The 18,116-nt window shown below is 33.3% G+C and overlaps 1 protein-coding gene across 1 annotated transcript in view; it reads left to right on the plus strand.

Moving 5' to 3' along the window:
• The window catches only part of CCDC178 (coiled-coil domain containing 178), a 358,040-nt gene that overhangs the window by 27,303 nt on the left and 312,621 nt on the right, over positions 1–18,116 (plus strand). Inside the window, exons 4-7 of the mRNA XM_065889454.1 lie at positions 1,307–1,329; positions 6,853–6,935; positions 8,987–9,187; positions 17,290–17,510. Coding sequence (XP_065745526.1) covers positions 1,307–1,329; positions 6,853–6,935; positions 8,987–9,187; positions 17,290–17,510 — 528 coding nt within the window. The remainder of the gene's footprint in view (positions 1–1,306; positions 1,330–6,852; positions 6,936–8,986; positions 9,188–17,289; positions 17,511–18,116) is intronic.

Consider the following 18,116-nt stretch of genomic DNA (forward strand, 5'->3'; position numbering starts at 1 on the left):
CCTTTTCTTTTGCCTTAATAAGCTTACTTTTGAGTTTGTAGCCCCTTAGAATCTTTTCCCTCATTGATAAATCTGTTTTTATTTTTCCTCACTCACCTGTTTGGGTCCATGTAAGATTCTGCTAGTTATGTAGGCCCTGTTTTGTTTCTCTCTAGAACCATAACTTCTATTCTTAGATAGCCTCTCCATCTTAGGCAGACCTCCAATGTGGTTAGAGAGTTCTTCTCATGGCAATGACTAGAAGGTAACTTCTCAGCCATGTATTCTGGATTCTTGGGATAGAAAGCAGTAAGACTGGACTGGCCCATCTCATCACAGGCAGCCGTTTAGTTATTTACTTTGCCTATCACCTGGTTATTCTCACATACTGGGAATTTCTCGTGAGTTCCACACAGAAGCCTTTTACTTCCCCTGAAATGGTCTCCACTTGTCTCTTCTGAGTTATACTTTTCTGTCCTCTGTTTTGACTATCAGTCTCATCTGATTACTCTGTTTCTGGGAATTATTCTCAAATATACGTTCCAATGATTTTATTGACATACCTATATATTTTTTCCAAGAAATTTTGGTATGATATGGGAATTGGGGAAAAGTAATCATGTATCTTCAATTTAAATTCTTGAATTGGAGATTGTCTATGAAACGCACAACATTCTGACTGTATACTCCTTGTGTTTTTGTTAATTTGTGCCCCTTAGAGCCCAAGGTAGTGTTAGAAAATATCTGTAGAACACGACTCCTACCAAGGAGTTTATAGTCCAGAAGAGGGATATTACTCTGAAAAACTAAATATTTGTGAAATTACATGTAATTATGTGTTTCCAATTTTTGGTAATATATTAAATATCATGCACTTACAATTCTGTGGAAAGTCTTTTAGGAGTAAATGGCATTTGAAGTGACCCTTGATGTAAAGGTAAATTTTAGAAACAGATAAAAGATGAGAACAATTAGGTGGGAGTAATAATAAAAGGACTAGCTAAGGTAAGTATATAGCTGTTGTGGAAACAACAGAGTATAATTTGACAAAAATATAATGGGGAATGTGAAGTAGGGTATTTGTAATTTTGTCAGTGAGTTTAGGTGTGAGTTAAATTTACTATCTTTTTTTTGAATTTTATTTAATTTATTTTTTTATACAGCAGGTTCTTATTAGTTGGGAGGTGGTGGTATGATGAATTGGGAGATTGGGATTGACATATGTACACTAATATGTATAAAATGGATAACTAATAAGAACCTGCTGTACTATTGTTTTTAAGATGTTAAAAATTTGATTTTTTATTGAGATCTTTTATTTTGACAGTTTGAAACGTCTTTGGAAGAATGGTAAGAACCTTTCGTGCTTCTTTTATATTTTTTATGTTCAAATTTTGATGATTAATCTGCTGTAGATGAGTTTATTTCAAAAGAAAAGGGAAATTGAAAGCAAAATTTTTATATTAGACATTAAAACTTATTTTTAAAAATATAAGAATTAGGATGTTTCTGGAAATGGCAGAATAGGGATTTCCAGGGCTCTGTCCTACCACAAAAACAACTGTAAAGTTGGCAAAACTTGATGAGAATCAACTTCTGCAGAAATGCAGGATCTAGTCCAAAACTTACAACAACAAGGGAAAACATTAAGGAAGAAAGAGTTACTACATTGCATGAAAGAAGGACTGTGGCTAAATTGCCCACTTGCCATCCTCCAGCCCTCAGATCAGTGGTGGCCATGAAGCAAATAGCATGACTTGTGGTGAAGATTGCTAGTGCCAGAAGGAACAGTATGGACCTTATTCTCAAAGAATTATGGTTCAGTGTTTTGATAAGTCTGATGACTGCCTGAAGGACCAGCACAAAGGATTGTCTTTGTTTTTTCCTGACTAAGAACAATCACAGAGCTAGAACCGCTTCCAGGCAGTGTTTGCTGAAAGTATTTGAAGTCATATATTTGCCAGCAATGTCTGTGGCTGTGGGTTGGTCAGGACAAGCATTGAAAAGATCAAAATGCCTGGGAATAAAGAGTTTGGGAAAAGAGATACATTGGGGAATAGGGTTTTTCAATGCTCTCATATATACTACGGAATTAAAAAGTGCACACATATGAGCAGTGTTGGACACATGCTCAGGAAGGACCAAGAAAACTTAATCTTTTACCTCTGGCTAGCCTTTAGTGTCTGCACAGGTAAGAACTGAAGGTAGAAGCAGAGTTGTAAGCAGCCTGGATAAACATTAAAGGAGTACTCCAACTCCGAGCCAGTCTGCTAAGATTGGGAGTGTATATTTTTCCTTTTTTCCTTTTTGTTTTTTTGGGCCCCAGGTATTTAAGGTAACTTGGACAAAACTCAAGTTCACCAGTAAGCTAATGAAACACTTCAATGGCCACAAATGGAAAAGAATACAGATATTACAGTAAGTGTTTAGAAGAATCACTAAGCAAATAAAAACCCACCACAAACAACAAAAATAAACCCAGTAGAGGGAGGGTAATTTTATATCCATATCACATTAAAATACTCAAAATTTCCAGGTTTTTACAGAAATTATGAGGCAGGGAAAGAATAAAAGAAAATTTGCCCCATTAACAAGGGAAAAAAAAATGAAAGAAACTGGCTCTGAGGAAGCCTAGACATTGTGCTTATTGGACAAAGACTTTAAGTCAACTGTCTCAAGTATCCTCAAAGAGATAAAGTAAACTATGGACAAAAAACCCCAACAAAACCGGGAGAGTAATGTCTCAACAAATATAGAATATCAATAAAGAAATAGAAATTATGAGAAAGAATCAAATAAGACATTCTGGAGCTAAAAGGTACAATAACTGAAATGAAAAATTAGAGATGTTCCTCAACAGATTTGAGTAGGAAGAAGAGAGAATCACTGAATTTGAATATAGTTCAACTGAGATTATTCAGGCTGAGAAACAGAAAGGCAAAACAATGAAGAAAAATGAACAGAGCTTGTTAGACCAAGGGACACCATCAAGAATACAAACATACACATAATGGCAGTCCAAGAGTGACAGGGGAGAGAAAAAGGGCATGAAAGAATATTTAAAGAAACATTGGTTAAAAACTCCCCAAGTTTGATGGAAGAAATGAATCTGTACTTCCATTAAATTCAGTGAACTCCAAGCAGGTTAAACTCAGAGATCCACAGTAAGACATATCGTAGTAAAATTGTTGAAAGCCTGGGACAAAGGTAGTATCTTGAAAGCAGCAAGAGAGAAGTTACTCATCATGTACAAGGGATTTTCAATAAAATTATAAGTCATTTTCTCATCAGAAATTATGGAGGACAGAAGGCAGTGGATTGACATATGTAAAATGCTGGAAGAAAACAACTTGTCAGACAAAAACTCTAAATCCTGCATAAGTGTCCTTCAGAAATAAAGGAGAAATTAATATATTCCCAGATAAACAAAAACTGAGGGGCTCCACACATTATCAGAGCTGTTCTATCAGAAATCCTATAGGTAGTCCTTTCAGGCAGAAGTGAAAGGACACTAGACAGTAACTTGCAGCCATATGAAGGAATACCAAAAGTAAAGGTAGCTATAAAGATAAATACAAAAATTAGTATAATTGCATTTTTATTTATCTATTTTGTTTTTCTAATTAAAATTAAATAGATAAAACAATAATTGTAAATCTATATTAATGGGTACACAATGTATAAATGTCTGGTTTGTGAAAATGACAACGTAAGGAAGAAACAGATCTGTAAAGGAACAGAATTTTTAATGCTGTTGAAAATACGTTGATTTTAATTCAAACTTAATTTTTGTGAAGTTAAGATGTTAGTTGTAACATCTAATCTCCAAGGAACCACTAAGAAAAACTCTAATAAAACAAATAAAAAACACAGAAATCCAATAGAGGGAAGCTAAAACAATAAAATCAACTAACCACAAAAGAAGGGAGTTATGGAGAAATTAAAGAATAAAAAGATAATATAGAAAACAAATAGCAGAATGCCAGAAGTAAGTCCTTTCTTATCAGTAATTACTTTTCATGAAAATGGATTAAACTCATATCAAAAGGTAGAGAGTGGTGGAATGGATAAGAATACATTCTCCAACTACATGTTGTTTATAAGAGACTCATTTGATGTCCAAAGACACAAGTAGGTTGAAAATGAAAGGATGAAAAATATATTCCAGGAAAATGGTAAACAGAAGAGAGCTTGAGTGGCTATAATATAACACAAAATAGACTTTAAGTCGAAACATATTCAAGAGACAAAGAATACCACCATCAAGAAGACATAAAAATTATAAACCTATACATACCTAAAAGCATAACCTCAAAAGCATGCAATAAACTGACAGAAGTGAAAGAAGTAGACAATTCTATAATAAGTTTGAGAATTCAGTACCCCCACTTTCAATAATGGATAAAAGAACCGAAAAGATCAATAAGGAATTAGACTTGCACACCCCTAAAACCATCTAGGCCTAACTGACTTATATAGTACCCTCCACGCAGCAACAGTAGAAATCACATTTTTTTCACATTCATATTGAACATTATTCAGGATAGACTGAACATTTTTTTCACATTCACATTGAACATTATTCAGGATAGACTGTACAAAAATCTCAAAAATTTAAAAAGATTAAATTCATACAAAGTACCTTCTCTGACCCAATTCAATGAAACTAGAAATCAATAACAGAAGGAAACCTGGAAAATTCAGATATGTGTATCAATTAGACAGCATGCTCTAAAAAACTCAGTGAGTCAATTTGTAATCACAGGAGATATTAGAAAATAAGTTGAGATGAATGAAAATGAAAACACGCGGTACCAAAACTTATGAGATGAAGTAAAAGAAGTTCCCAGAGGGAAATGGATAGCCATAAATGATTACATTAAAAAGAAGATTCCAAATCCAATAACCTAACTCTATAGCTTACAGAACTAGAAAAGAATGAGTGTGCTAAAACTAGCAAAAGAAAGGAAATAATAAGGACTAGAACACAGATAAATGAAATACAAGTAAAAAGAAACCAATAAATAGTATAAATGAAAACAAAAGTTGTTTCTTTGAGAAGATCAAACAAATTAACAGACCTTTAGACTGACAAAAAAAGAGAAGACTTGAATTAAAAAATTCATTTAAAAATTGGGGACATTACTATAGATCTTGCATGAATAAAGATTATAAGATAATACAATGAACAGTTGATAATACTATGAACAACAAATTAGATAGCCAAGATGAAATAAACTCATTCTTTAGAAAAAAACTATCAAAGCTGACTCAGGAAGAAGTAGAAAATCTGAACAGGTCTGTAATGAGTAAAGAGATTGAATCAGTAAAATCACCCAACCAAAGAAAAGTCCAGGACCAGATGGCTTCACTGGTGAATTCTACTAAACGTTGAAAGAAGAATCAATAGCAATGCTTCTCAAACTCTTTCAAAAAATAGAAGAGAAGGAAAAACTTTGTAACCCATTCTATGAGGTCAGCAGTACTCTGATACTAAAGCCAGATAAAGACATCACAAGAAAAGGAAATGTAGACCAACCACTTTGAATATAGATGCAAAAATTCTCAACAAAATATCAGCAACATGAATCTAGCAACATATTAATAGAATTATATATCATGACCAAGTAAGATTTATCCCAGGAATGTGAGAGTGGTTCAGAATACCAAAACCAATCAATGTAATGTATCACAGTAATAAAAGGAGGTGGGGGGAACTCGTGTGAACATCTCAATTGATGTGGAAAGCATGTGGCAAAATCCAACACCTTTTCATAATGAAAACACTCAAAAACTAGAATGGGAAGTGAATTTCCAAAACATGGTAAAGGACATTTATGAGAAACTCTTGACTGACATTACACTTAATGGTGTAGACAGAAAGTTTCCAACCTAAGATCAGGAATAAGACAAGGATGCCCATATCTTGCCACTTCTGTTGAACATTGGAACTCTCGTGCAGTGCTGGTGGGAATGTAAAATGGTTCAGCTACTATGAAAAACAGTTTGGTGGTTCCTCAAAAAGTTAAATCTAGAATTACCATATGACCCAGTAATTTCACTCTGATGTTTATGCACAAAAGATTTTAAAACAGGTGTTCAAAAAAAAACTTATATACAAATATTTGTATCATTAGTATTTACAATAGCCAAAAGGTAGAAACAACCTGAAATCCTTCAGTGGGCTCATAGATAAATGAAGAGTGGTATATCTGTACAGTGGAATATTACTCAACCATAAAAAGTAATGAGGTTCTGATACATGCTACAACATGGATAAAATGAAACTTCCTGAAATGTACTTCTTCTTCAGTACAGTGAAAACTAGTCTAGAATTCAAGAATTGGACCAGAAGAATACTGATAATGAGAAATATTTCATTATTGAATATATAGAGCTTTAGGTAGAAAGATTCTTTAGAAAAAATACATTTTAATTTGGACATTTTTCTAAAACCTTAATAACATCAAATATGAAATAGTTTTACTCCTTGCATTTTATATTGTCTCACCAGAAACTGCTAAACTGAAATTAGAGAAATAACTCTCAAATTATTTTCAGTAAACATTTTTTTTGATAGCAGCACTCTCTAGAAAAGACTATCATTAAAACAGTATTGGTTTACTATCCCCTCAAAAAATTTCAAATCGTTTGAAACAAATTTTAAATTTCTCTTAATTTACCATGAAGTATAAAACCCATTTCCTATTAGAATTTTGCTATGTTCATCTCTTATATAGTACCATTAATATGTATAGTAAGTTTCACCACAAATATTTAAAATTCAATATTAAAACATCACCTAAAATTTGTTTTACTAACTTTAAGTACAACCTTCCTTTATTAATTGATTGCTTCTTTCCCGTCATGAAGGAGCAGAACTTCTTTCACAAAAGAGCTGAAAGATCTGAGCGTTGCTACACCAGTGAAAGAGGTCATACCAGAAGAATTGAGAGGTAAAGTTGTACCTCATACTAGAAAAGTATAATTATATTTAAAAGCTCATTGGCTTTTCATTTATACATTTCTCATTTTCACAAGAATCATGTATAAGAGTTTTGTAATCCTTATGAGTGACTAATAGAGGAAAGAGTCTCTATTGTTTGATTAAATATTTATTCAACAAATATTTATTCATTACGGTACTGTACCATATACTGCTCTAGGTCCTGAGTATATAATTATCCCTGCCCACTTCTCAAGAATGTAACTGTAATTCAGTGCTGTCCCGTAGGACTTTCTGTGATAATAGAAGTGTTCTATATCTCACTGTCCAATAGGGTAGCTACTAGCCACATACAGCAGTTGAGCACTTAAAATATGGCTAGTGAGACTGAGAAATTTAATTTTTAAGTTTAACTTTAAGTTACATTTAAATGTAAATTAGTTACATGTGGTTCATGGCTACCATATTGGACATCACAGCTCTTCTATATATATAAATTAAGACTAATATTCTTTTCAAAATTTCCAAATGTAAATGTATAATAATTTATATACTGGTATAAAATTTGTGTTAAAATTACTTCAACATATTTGACTATATCCTTGACATTAAACACTTCCTCCTACCTTTGCCACAAAAATTTGTTGAACACCTTCCTTTAGAGAAGGATAACCAATAAACTTAGGACTTTTTAGAAGCATGAATATTTTGTCATTTACTGCTGTCATTCATAGTGAGACTCTGTTTTTACTATTTTCCATTTATAATGAAAATGAAAACCTGATTCATTACTTCTTAATTTTTCAAATGACAGATTCTAGGAGAAAATATCAATGTATTAATGGTCACAGTAACAGTTAAATAAACTACAATTATGTTTATTATAAACATGTATATTTGACTCTAAAATACAAGACAGTATCAGGATGAGGAAGATTTGTGGTAATTACGTGTTTATGCTAATAAAAAATGTAGGTGGTTTCTCACTCCATATGAAACAGTAAAAATAATTGAGATGGTATTCTGCAAAAAAATTCAGAGAGATATTAAATAGAATGAATTGGATACACCTTAAGTTATACACAAAACTTTCCATTTTCCAATGGAAAATTAATGTCTTTATTGTCCAAAAGTAAAACAAAACAAAATAAAACAAAGATCTGTCAGCCACCTTTCTTCTTGATCCAGTTTCACTGTTTTACCTCCAGCCCCAGCTCTTTGGAGGCTTTGCCTTTTTTGACACTTTGTGTTTGTTTATGTCTTCTTGTCATGTCACATTTTGGCAAAAGCCAATGTTCACAAGTATAAATCTCACCAGAATGGGACTCATATCCATCTTTCGAACTGATCTACCTCCAGGGAGAGAGCATACTGCGTAGAACATAACAGGCTCTCTACCCATTTCTTGCATAAATAGATGAATGAATACCCATGTTAATCATTTTGTTAATATTAAACCGTATCATTCCAGAGCTGTGAACCAAGAATCACAAATATCTCTCATAAGGGAGTTAATTTATATTGTAACTGACTAAATACAATTTGGAAATGACGATGAATTTCTGGCAAGGCTAACTAGGGATGTTGTTATCTGATAAGGTAAAGAACATAAAGTGTCTTGTTTCTAGGAACCTCTGAGGATTTTCAGTATTTATCCGATAAATATTAGATAAATATTAGATAAAGCATTATGGTTTGCTTTTCTCATAGAATGGGAGGAAACACAAGCATAATTTCAAAATAAAGCTCTATAATACAGCTTGTGAATAGAACATGTGTTTTTCCCTCAGAAAAAAATGTGCATGAAGGTATTGGTTGAGACTTAGCTATTCTAATTATTTTATAAAATATTTATTTCAAAATCTGTCTTCAAAGGTTATAATTAATGTTATGATTGTATTATAATAAAACTGTCTTTAAAAGGCTAATTCACTTTTCTACAGTTCTCATAGTAAATATATAAATATTAAAAAGATGGCAACACGGCTAGTACCCCTGTTCCCACCGTCCAGCTTATTGGCTGATTCATTAACCAATGTGAATACATATTTCTTTTTTAAGATGAAAAGTGTCCAGAATTAAAGCAGGAAATGGAAAGATTGCTATCAGAGGCCATCCACCTCATTAAAAGTCTAGAAACTGATCGTGCAGAAGCTGAAGAAGCTTTAAAACAACAAAAATCAAGAAAGAAAAGGATTAGCGTGCAAATTGATTCTTGGTCAATCTGGAAACGTCAAGAAATCCCGTTAGCTGTGCAGAAAGGTAATAATAAGGATTTTTCATATTGCCGTTTACTTTGTTGGAGAGGCGTGGATGATTAATTGAAGCTCTGAATTAAAAAATTACCTCTGTTTAGAGTGACCATATTATTCTGCATGCAAACCAATGCATATTTGAAAGATACTATTAATAATAATGCTGAGTTTACAGACATAAATTGGGGCTGCACTGAGCAAACCTGGACCTGCTGTCATTTGGTGTTTGTTGGAAATGCCATTGAACTTGTGGTACCCAAGGGTCATGCAAACATTTGGTACATATTTCCCATAATGACTACAATATTTCAGTCACGAGAAATTTAAAGTGATTGCCAGTTGGTGGCATCAGCCACATCTTTAAATCTCGGAAAATGAGAGAATTCTAAGTGATATTTTAGGAACATATATGCATCTTCTTTTGAGAATTCAATAGTAAATTTGCTTTGGGAACTTCTAGCAAGCAAAGAAACTTAGGATGTTTCCAAGAGTCATGCAGGTAACATGTTTAGAAAGGAAACTCTGTCTTTTAGATTACAGAATGGAGGGACTTGTGGTCAAGTATTAAATAGTCTAAAGGTGTTGGATTTTTCATTTCCAAATACTGGTTCATCAAGCATGCCAGACTACCTGATCCTACCTGAGGCTGCAAGCTTTTTATGTTATCATAGGGTAACAATTTTAATTCAGGATTCACATGCTTTAGAAATGGGTTATATTAGGGTTCCCATATAACCCATGATTTAAGCCAAGACACCTTTGAGCGAAAAAAGGATGCTATTAATTATTATTCTGGTACAATAGCCATTAATTCAAATTATGTCAGACTCCACCCATACACATACCTTTATTATAATGTTATAAATCTTCTAAAGCTGTAGTCTCCCAAGTATAGTGTACCACATTTCAGGGAGCTGCAGGAAAAGATGAGATGGTTCCTCAATTACGTTCTTTTAATAAAAGAAATTAAATGTAGGTTTAATGCCTGCTTCCACCTTTTAAAGTAATATGAAGCTCACAGCTTAAACTCTCCCTTTGTTCACTCCCTTCTGGAGCTCAGAGCTCAGGAAGCAGAAAATGGGCCCAGAGCCTAGGCTGGGACTAAATTTAATTCAACCTTTGTCTATGCTCTCTGTCACCCTTTACTAAAGAGCTAACTATATAAAAATTATGCAAAACTCAGGTAACAGTAGACCTTTTTCTACCGACATTTAAAGTAATGTATTTTATAAAATATTTGGTGTCAACAGCTGTTCATAAAAATAAATAATTCGTTTGGGCTTGGAGTGAGTTTGCTCTGATTCATAAGGTTTTTGAATAGGATTTGTGATGTGCATATGCTACTAATGTAATAGCATAGGTATATAATTTATAAGTGTGTACATACATACATATATATTGGTGTTTTAGAGGCAACTGAGGCTGCAGTAGGGTCAGAATAGTCATCGGGATCCCAGTAGATTGTTGAGTGGATTCATTTTCACATCCACAGAGAGCCATCTGCCATTTTCCTAATTGTTTGAGAGGCTCTTCCTTGTCAATGGTAGTAGAAAAGTCGGGAATAGGGGAGGGATAAATTGGAAGATTGGGATTGACATATACACTACTATATATAAAACAGATAACTAATAAGGACCTACTGTATAGCACGGGGAACTCTACTCAATACCCTGTAATGGCCTATATGGGAAAAGAATCCAAAAAAGAAGAGATATATGTATATGTATAACTGATTTCACTTTGCTGTATACCTGAAACTAACACAACATTGTAAATAAAAAATTATAAAAAAATAAAAATAAACATAAATTAACCCCCACCCCAAGAAAATGAAAGTCAATGTTGAGGGCTGACTTTCTTTAATTTTTTGCCAATCAAGTTATATGTAATCTCATATACCCTTTATAAGAGTGCTTAGATATTATAGTTTGGGGTCTATATGGAGTTCTACTTAAGGATTTACCAAAATAAAATTGAGATACATGCCTGCACATTCTAGGAGCCTAATAAATGCATTTTGAACAATGATGTATACCCTTGCCGTTGCTTATAATTTATTGTTTGAGTTGCCTTTTATTCAATGTTAGTAAAGATCTACTTAAAAATCTGAAATTTATGTTCATCTGCTTTATTTTATTTAAGTAGCTAACGTATGCAATGAAATTTAGCTTTATTATCACTGTGTGTTTCTTAAGTGCCTTCTGTTTGTAACATATTACTGAAAAGTTTATGTGCTTTCAGGAATATGCTGCAATTATATTGATATATTTAGGATATAATCTCTAAATATTTTGAATTTGTTTACAAACTCTAAATTTATTTATTTTTACAGTCTGTTTAGATTCTCGAAGTCTCTAGCATACGTGGCAGGAAAAACTTCTAATTTCCATAACAGCCTTACCATTAAGTACAATGTGTGTAAAGGTTTTGATAATTTGGGGGGGTAACTTTACGGAAATTTACTTCTTTCTAGATGTCTTGTGGTTCCTCCTCCAGATCCATCCATCCCCCTAACTACCTCACCCATGCTTGTGACTTTTGTTTTGTGGCCCATGAGGGTGATTTATAATAGACTGCATAAAAGATATCTTTTGCACTCTGTCCTCCTTCTGGGTTCAGCCAATGGAAATCAGGGGCAAGAGACCATAGGAGATGATGGAGAAGAGTAAGGCTGAGGTATTGTACCTCTGACTTCCTTTCTGCTTGGTCACTTGCACCCCTTTCCCAAATGACAGCCCTTGGCACTCGATATGCATCTAATAATAGAGTAAGTGCCTCTTCTTTTCCCTACCAAAAAAGATAACCAGAAATAAGTTTTTCATCATGAATTAGGTGCTGTATGAACCTATAAATTTAAAAATTGGATGTGCATAGCAATGTTTCCTTATAAAATAAGAATACATATATTATACCCAAGCAGCATCTGAAGGCACAAATAAACTAATGACTCAGATTCCCCTGGTACTCCCGTTGTTCCTGCTTCTGTAAATTCCCTGTCTTTTCCTTAACTTACATTTATGGCTCCGTGTACTTCCTTATGACCATCTAATGGGAGAGAAAAACAATCACAGCCCTGGTTTATGAAAGGTTTGAATGGTACGTTGATATAATTTGGGGAGCTACTGTATTACAATCTCAGTATGGAAAAGGTGGAGGCAAAATCACCTTGAAGAAGAAATGGCCTGAGGTATAGATGGGAAGTGGCAAAAGGGATTGCATAGTGGTCAGGGACTTAGAAAGAACATGAATGTAAGACCGGTGGAAGGAAGTCTATGAGAGTTTTGGGGATTAACGTTTCAAAAGGATGGGATGTGAAGATAATTGTGTCCCATATAAATGCTCACAAGAGTGCCTCTGCTATGGAGGAAGATCCGAACAGTTAATAGAATGTTAAATATTCTGATTTTGGTTTTTTTGACATTGTTTCGTCATGTGAATTAATCAGCTATTACTACAACAATTATTTGTAACAAGTCACTTTGGAACTCAGTTGCTTACAACAATAATCTTTTTTTTTTTTCCCACTCATGGGTCTGTGTGTTGGCTAGGGAGGATTTCTTCAGGCTGCAGATATAATGGGCTTGACTCAAGACTGTGTTGGGTTCAGGTGAGCTTCATGTTTCTCTCATTCTCACTGGCTAGCAGCTCTGAGGGCCATGGTTTTCACGTGGCAAGTGAGGAGAGTACAACATAGTGAGTAAAAAGATAGGATGCCCCTCAAGATGTTAGCTCAAAACTGGCATACTTTCACTGTTATTCACATCGTTTAGTCAAAATAAGTACCATGTCTGAATCAAATGAGTGTGACAAGAAGCTACCTTTAATCCAAGGGGGAGGTAGTGAGCAACAGTTTGGTCTGTCACAGCTTGCTTCTGATGACTCTCCCTGATACTGAGTTGTTTTTTCTGTGGTTTCTACATATTTTATAGTGAACTCATCTTCCTCTGTTTGTATTATATTTTCTATGGAAGTCAGTAATCCTTTGACTGCTTTTTTGCCTCTGTTAGGATCCTAGAAGTTTTATTGGTTCTTGACTAGTAAATTAGACCATACTAATTTCTTAGCTTGACTTTGATATCTAAATCTTCATAAGTTTCAAGTTTGGCTTTTTTATTTCTTTGAAGTCATTCTTTTTCTATCCAGGGCCCAGTTAATGAGTATTCTATTCATGGCATCCAAGTCCAAAGTTGTCAACATATTTTTAATAGCTAAATCAGTTTATTTAATGGTTTTGGGTCTCTTTTCTCTGTCTTCTTGAGTCAGTTTTGATAATTTGTGTCTTCTAAGGAATTTGTCCATTTCATTTTAGTTGTCTTATTTGCTGGCCTAATCTTGTTCCTAAAATTCTCTTATAATTTTAATTTCTATAATAGCAGTAGAGACAACATTTCTTTCATTCTTGATTATGGTAATTTGTACTTTCTCTCTGTATTTTTCTTGGTCTACCAAAAGTTACATCAATTTTGTTGATCTTTTAAAAAAGTCAATTTTTGCTTTTCTTGATTTCTCTATTGTTTTTCAGCTTTGATATAATTGATTTCTTCTCTGATTCCCTTTCTCATGCTTGCTTTGGGAATAATTTAACCTACTATTTCTCTTTTCATGAAGTAGAAGCGTTGATTTTTTTTTTGATACCTTCTTTTCTAGAATAGGTATTTAAGAACTGAATTTACTTTTAAGAACTGTGTCAGGGCTTCCCTGGTGGTGCAGTGGTTGAGAGTCCGCCTGCTGAGGCAGGGGACACAAGTTCGTGCTCCAGTCCGGGAAGATCCCACATGCCACGGAGCAGCTAGGCCTGTAAGCCATGGCCGCTAAGCCTGTGCATCCGGAGCCTGTGCTCCGTAACGGGAGAGGCCACAACAGTGAGAGGCCCACGTACCGCAAAAAAACAACAACAACAAAACAAAAACAAAAAAAAAGAACTGTGTTAGTTGCATTTCATAAATGTTCATATGCTGTGAGTTTATTTTTAATTAGGTAAAAAATATTTTTAAAATTCTTTTGTGATTTCTTTTTGGACCTATTATTTATTTAGAAGTTGCTATTTAATTTGCAAATATTTGGGGATTTTTCAAATTTTTTCCCCAATTTTTTTTGTCGATTTCTAATTTAATTTTTTGTGTTTAGAAACATTTCAATCACATTAAAATTATTTAGAATAAAAATTGCCTAGCATTTAATCTATCTTGGAGAATATTCTGTGTGTGGTTGAAATTAATGTGTATTCTGCTTTTGTTAGGTGCAGTGTCTGTAAATGTGTTAGGTGAAATTCCTGAAACCCTAATATCCTTTGCTTCCCATTTTAATATATCTGTTTGGTATAGGAGACTGAGGAGAAAGCCTAAGGCTCACCCAAATGACAAGTCCAATAAGAAGTCATTACATGAAGCTGAGGATCCAAAGGTTTCCATCCCCAGCATAAGTGTGAATCATGAATAAACCTATTGCTCAGATTGAATAGTAAAGAAAGTTGCTTGTTTCACTTAGCAGAGGAAAGCAAACAATATTCCAAGAATTCTTAATGTACTGATCCAAATGGATTTGTGACTGAAATTCCTGCTGTCTGTGTATCTGAAAATACACAGTGGAGAATGTCATTTAAATGTTCTGTGGGTTGGTAGTAATAAAGCTAGGCATCTTCAGGAGCAAAGACAGATTTTTTTCTGGAAGATTGAAAATTCAATCTAGATATCAGGGAACTTTCTCAGATAGGGTTTCAAGATAAAAAATAGTTCAATATCAAATATCATAAAACACAAAGATGCAAATTCAATGAGTGTGAGCTGGTAAAAACAGCAGAATCTTACTCAAAAAGTTTTCAGATATTGAACATGAGATTATAAAATGAGTATGTTTACTATGTTTCAAGAAATAAAAAGAGAAGTTTGAAAGTAAAAGCAAGGACTAAGAGACTATTTTTTAAAGAAAGCAAAAGTGGAAATAAAAAAGACTTCCTAGAAATTAAAATATATTATTCAAAATTAATAACACAGTGGTTGGTTAAATGGTTTGTTAGACTAAGGAAGAGAAAAATAATATCTGTAAACTTGGAAGAATTTGAATAGAATGCATCGCAGGTACACAAGGAGAAGGAAAATATAAATAAAATATTTAAAAGCATAGAGTATAAGATGAGAAAGTATGATGAATATCTAATAGAAGATCAGCATGGAGATAATGATGGTAATACTTAACAAGATGGTGACTGACTTTTTAAAACAAAAATGCTACTTTCGGGCTTCCCTGGTGGCGCAGTGGTTGAGAGTCCGCCTGCCGATGCAGGGGACACGGGTTCGTGCCCCGGTCCAGGAAGATCTCACATGCCACGGAGTGGCTGGGCCCGTGAGCCATGACCACTGAGCCTGTGTCCGGAGCCTGTGCTCCGCAACGGGAGAGGTCACAACAGTGAGAGGCCCGCGTACCGCAAAAAAACCCCACAAATGTTACTGTCTAATTAGGATAAACAAAGTAAAAGGGAATGGTGTCAAATATTGCACAAATTCAAGAAATTAGAAAACATTTAGAACTGTATCATTAAATCTTACTAAAATTATCTTCACATGAGTGAAAAAAGCTAAATTATTATTTAAAGGAAAATAAATAGCGTTTATAATATCAGAAAAGAAGATGGATTCATAGTTATTGAAATATATGACTTCAGAATTTAGAAAAATAAAATAAAATAAATACAAAGGAAAAAAACAGAAAACCAATTACACAATTGTTAAATAATGAAATATATATAATTCCAAAGATATGCAGAACTACATGTTGATCAATAAAAAAAGAATAATAAAAAAAAAATGGAAAACCAGTGGCAAAATTAATCAAGAACACAGAGAAAATATATGAGTAAATCCAATTAGAAATTAAAATGGAATCTAAAAATGTAGCAGTGATTAATAATAAGGAAGATATTCAGAGCAAATCTCTTAGAATATTATTGAAATTTTGAGGAACTGGATAAATTCACAGGAAAAATGGATTGATGAATAAATAGATAACCAAAATATACATATATGCCTTTGACTTAATAGCTAAAAATCCTTCCCTGCAAAATATGTACATATATACATACATACTAGGGCAATAGAACTTTACATGCAATTTCAAACTTCCACAAGATCATAGAGAACAGAAATAAAAGAAACTACAACTGATATAAGAAGCTAGCATAAATTATAAAGCAAATTGGACGAGGACAGTACAAATATGGAAAATTATAAGCCCAAATCACGAGTATATATGCAAAGTATCTTCAGTGAATACAACAGCAAAACCCATCAATAAGTTTATTTTTAAAAAGATGCAAAGAGCCCCAAGCTAGCCAGTCTAATTTTATTCCAAGAGTTCAAGGTTAGGCTAACCTTAGAAATTTAACAGCATAAGGAGGAAATATTTTATATAGTTTCTCTAAAATTGTCCTAGTCTGTTAATTGACATTTAATTTAATTTATAATTTATATTTATTTTATTTGAGGGAAATTTCCATATTTATTACTTCAAATTTTTTTATACAGAACAGAAAATTTTTATCCATTTATTCAAATTCTCTTTTCTATTGTTTGATAGCATTTTGTCATTTTCTTCCTATAGGCCTTGCACAACTCAGGTTTATCACTAAATCTGTGTGTTTTAATTTGTTTTAATTTTACTGTTGTGAGATTATTCTGTTTTCAACATAATCTTTATTTTTGTGGATAAACTTTTTTCATATATTAATTTTATATGAGTTATTTTTATAATTTTCAGGTGATTTTTATATAGTTTAATCCCTTTGATGGTGAGTGAAGAAAGCAATATATTTTTAGTGCAATACTAAAATAACTTATTTTAGGGACTTACCTGGCGGTCTAGTGACTAAGACTCCATGCTTCCACTGCAGGGGGCACAAGTTCCATTCCTGGTCAGGGAACTAGGATCCTGCATGCCATACGGCATGGCCAAAAAATAAAATAAAATAGTAACTTATTTTAGATTTAGTAAGATTCGCAGATAAGTAATTTCTTAAACTAAAATATTTCATATTTATTATCAAATAAAGATGTCCTTCTGGAGCTTTTGTTTTAAAATTTGATTTTCTTTTTTATTTTATCATCATATGTCTAGAACACGAGGCCTATTTGAAAGATATTGTAGAACTACGATGGCACCTTGAAGATAAAACTCATCGACTAAAACGTTTGGAGGAGGAAAAGGAGAAATTAGAAGAAGCTAATGCAAAGCTTCAAGCAGACGTAGACTACATGATTAAACATCGCCCTCTACTGCTTACAAAGCGAGACCAGGAACTTGTAGCTCTGAAGGAATATTATCAGAAAAAAACTGAGGTAAAGGAATAAATGAATGGATTTGCATTTTACAGATTGTTTCTTAGTTATAAAAATGTCAACTATAAGAAGTTAACATATCTTTCAAGGGTTCATTCTCATTGAAAATTGACCTGCTTTATTTTCTAAAGGAATTATCAAGTGACACACAGTACAGTTGATTGATATTCATTTAAACTTTTCCCATACTTTTAAACTTAGGAATATTAATAATACTTAGTAGTCTACTAATACGATTTTGGAGATTTAACACATTATGGTATTATTTGAAGCCGTAAATCAAACTTAGAAAGAATGTCATCAATTTCATTGTTGATGAAAATACGTAACTGACATGAGCAGCCATGATCATGTTCCTCTCTATGTACCTGTGAATTTTTCTTGACTGTATATCTAGTGGAGTATCTACTGAGTCATGGGTTATATACATTTTCAACTTCATTAGATAAAATCACATTGCTCTCCAAAGTGTCTCTGACAGCTTATATTCCTAAAGTAGTAGCAGTGCTGGAGACGTCCCATTTCTCCACTGTGGACAAGAATTCTAGTAGTATCATTTTTTCTTAATAATAGCCCCCTTATTTAGTTGGATGGCAATGTGTCAGG

This window comes from Phocoena phocoena, chromosome 13, assembly GCF_963924675.1.
Source record: "Phocoena phocoena chromosome 13, mPhoPho1.1, whole genome shotgun sequence".
Classification (NCBI taxonomy): domain Eukaryota; kingdom Metazoa; phylum Chordata; class Mammalia; order Artiodactyla; family Phocoenidae; genus Phocoena; species Phocoena phocoena.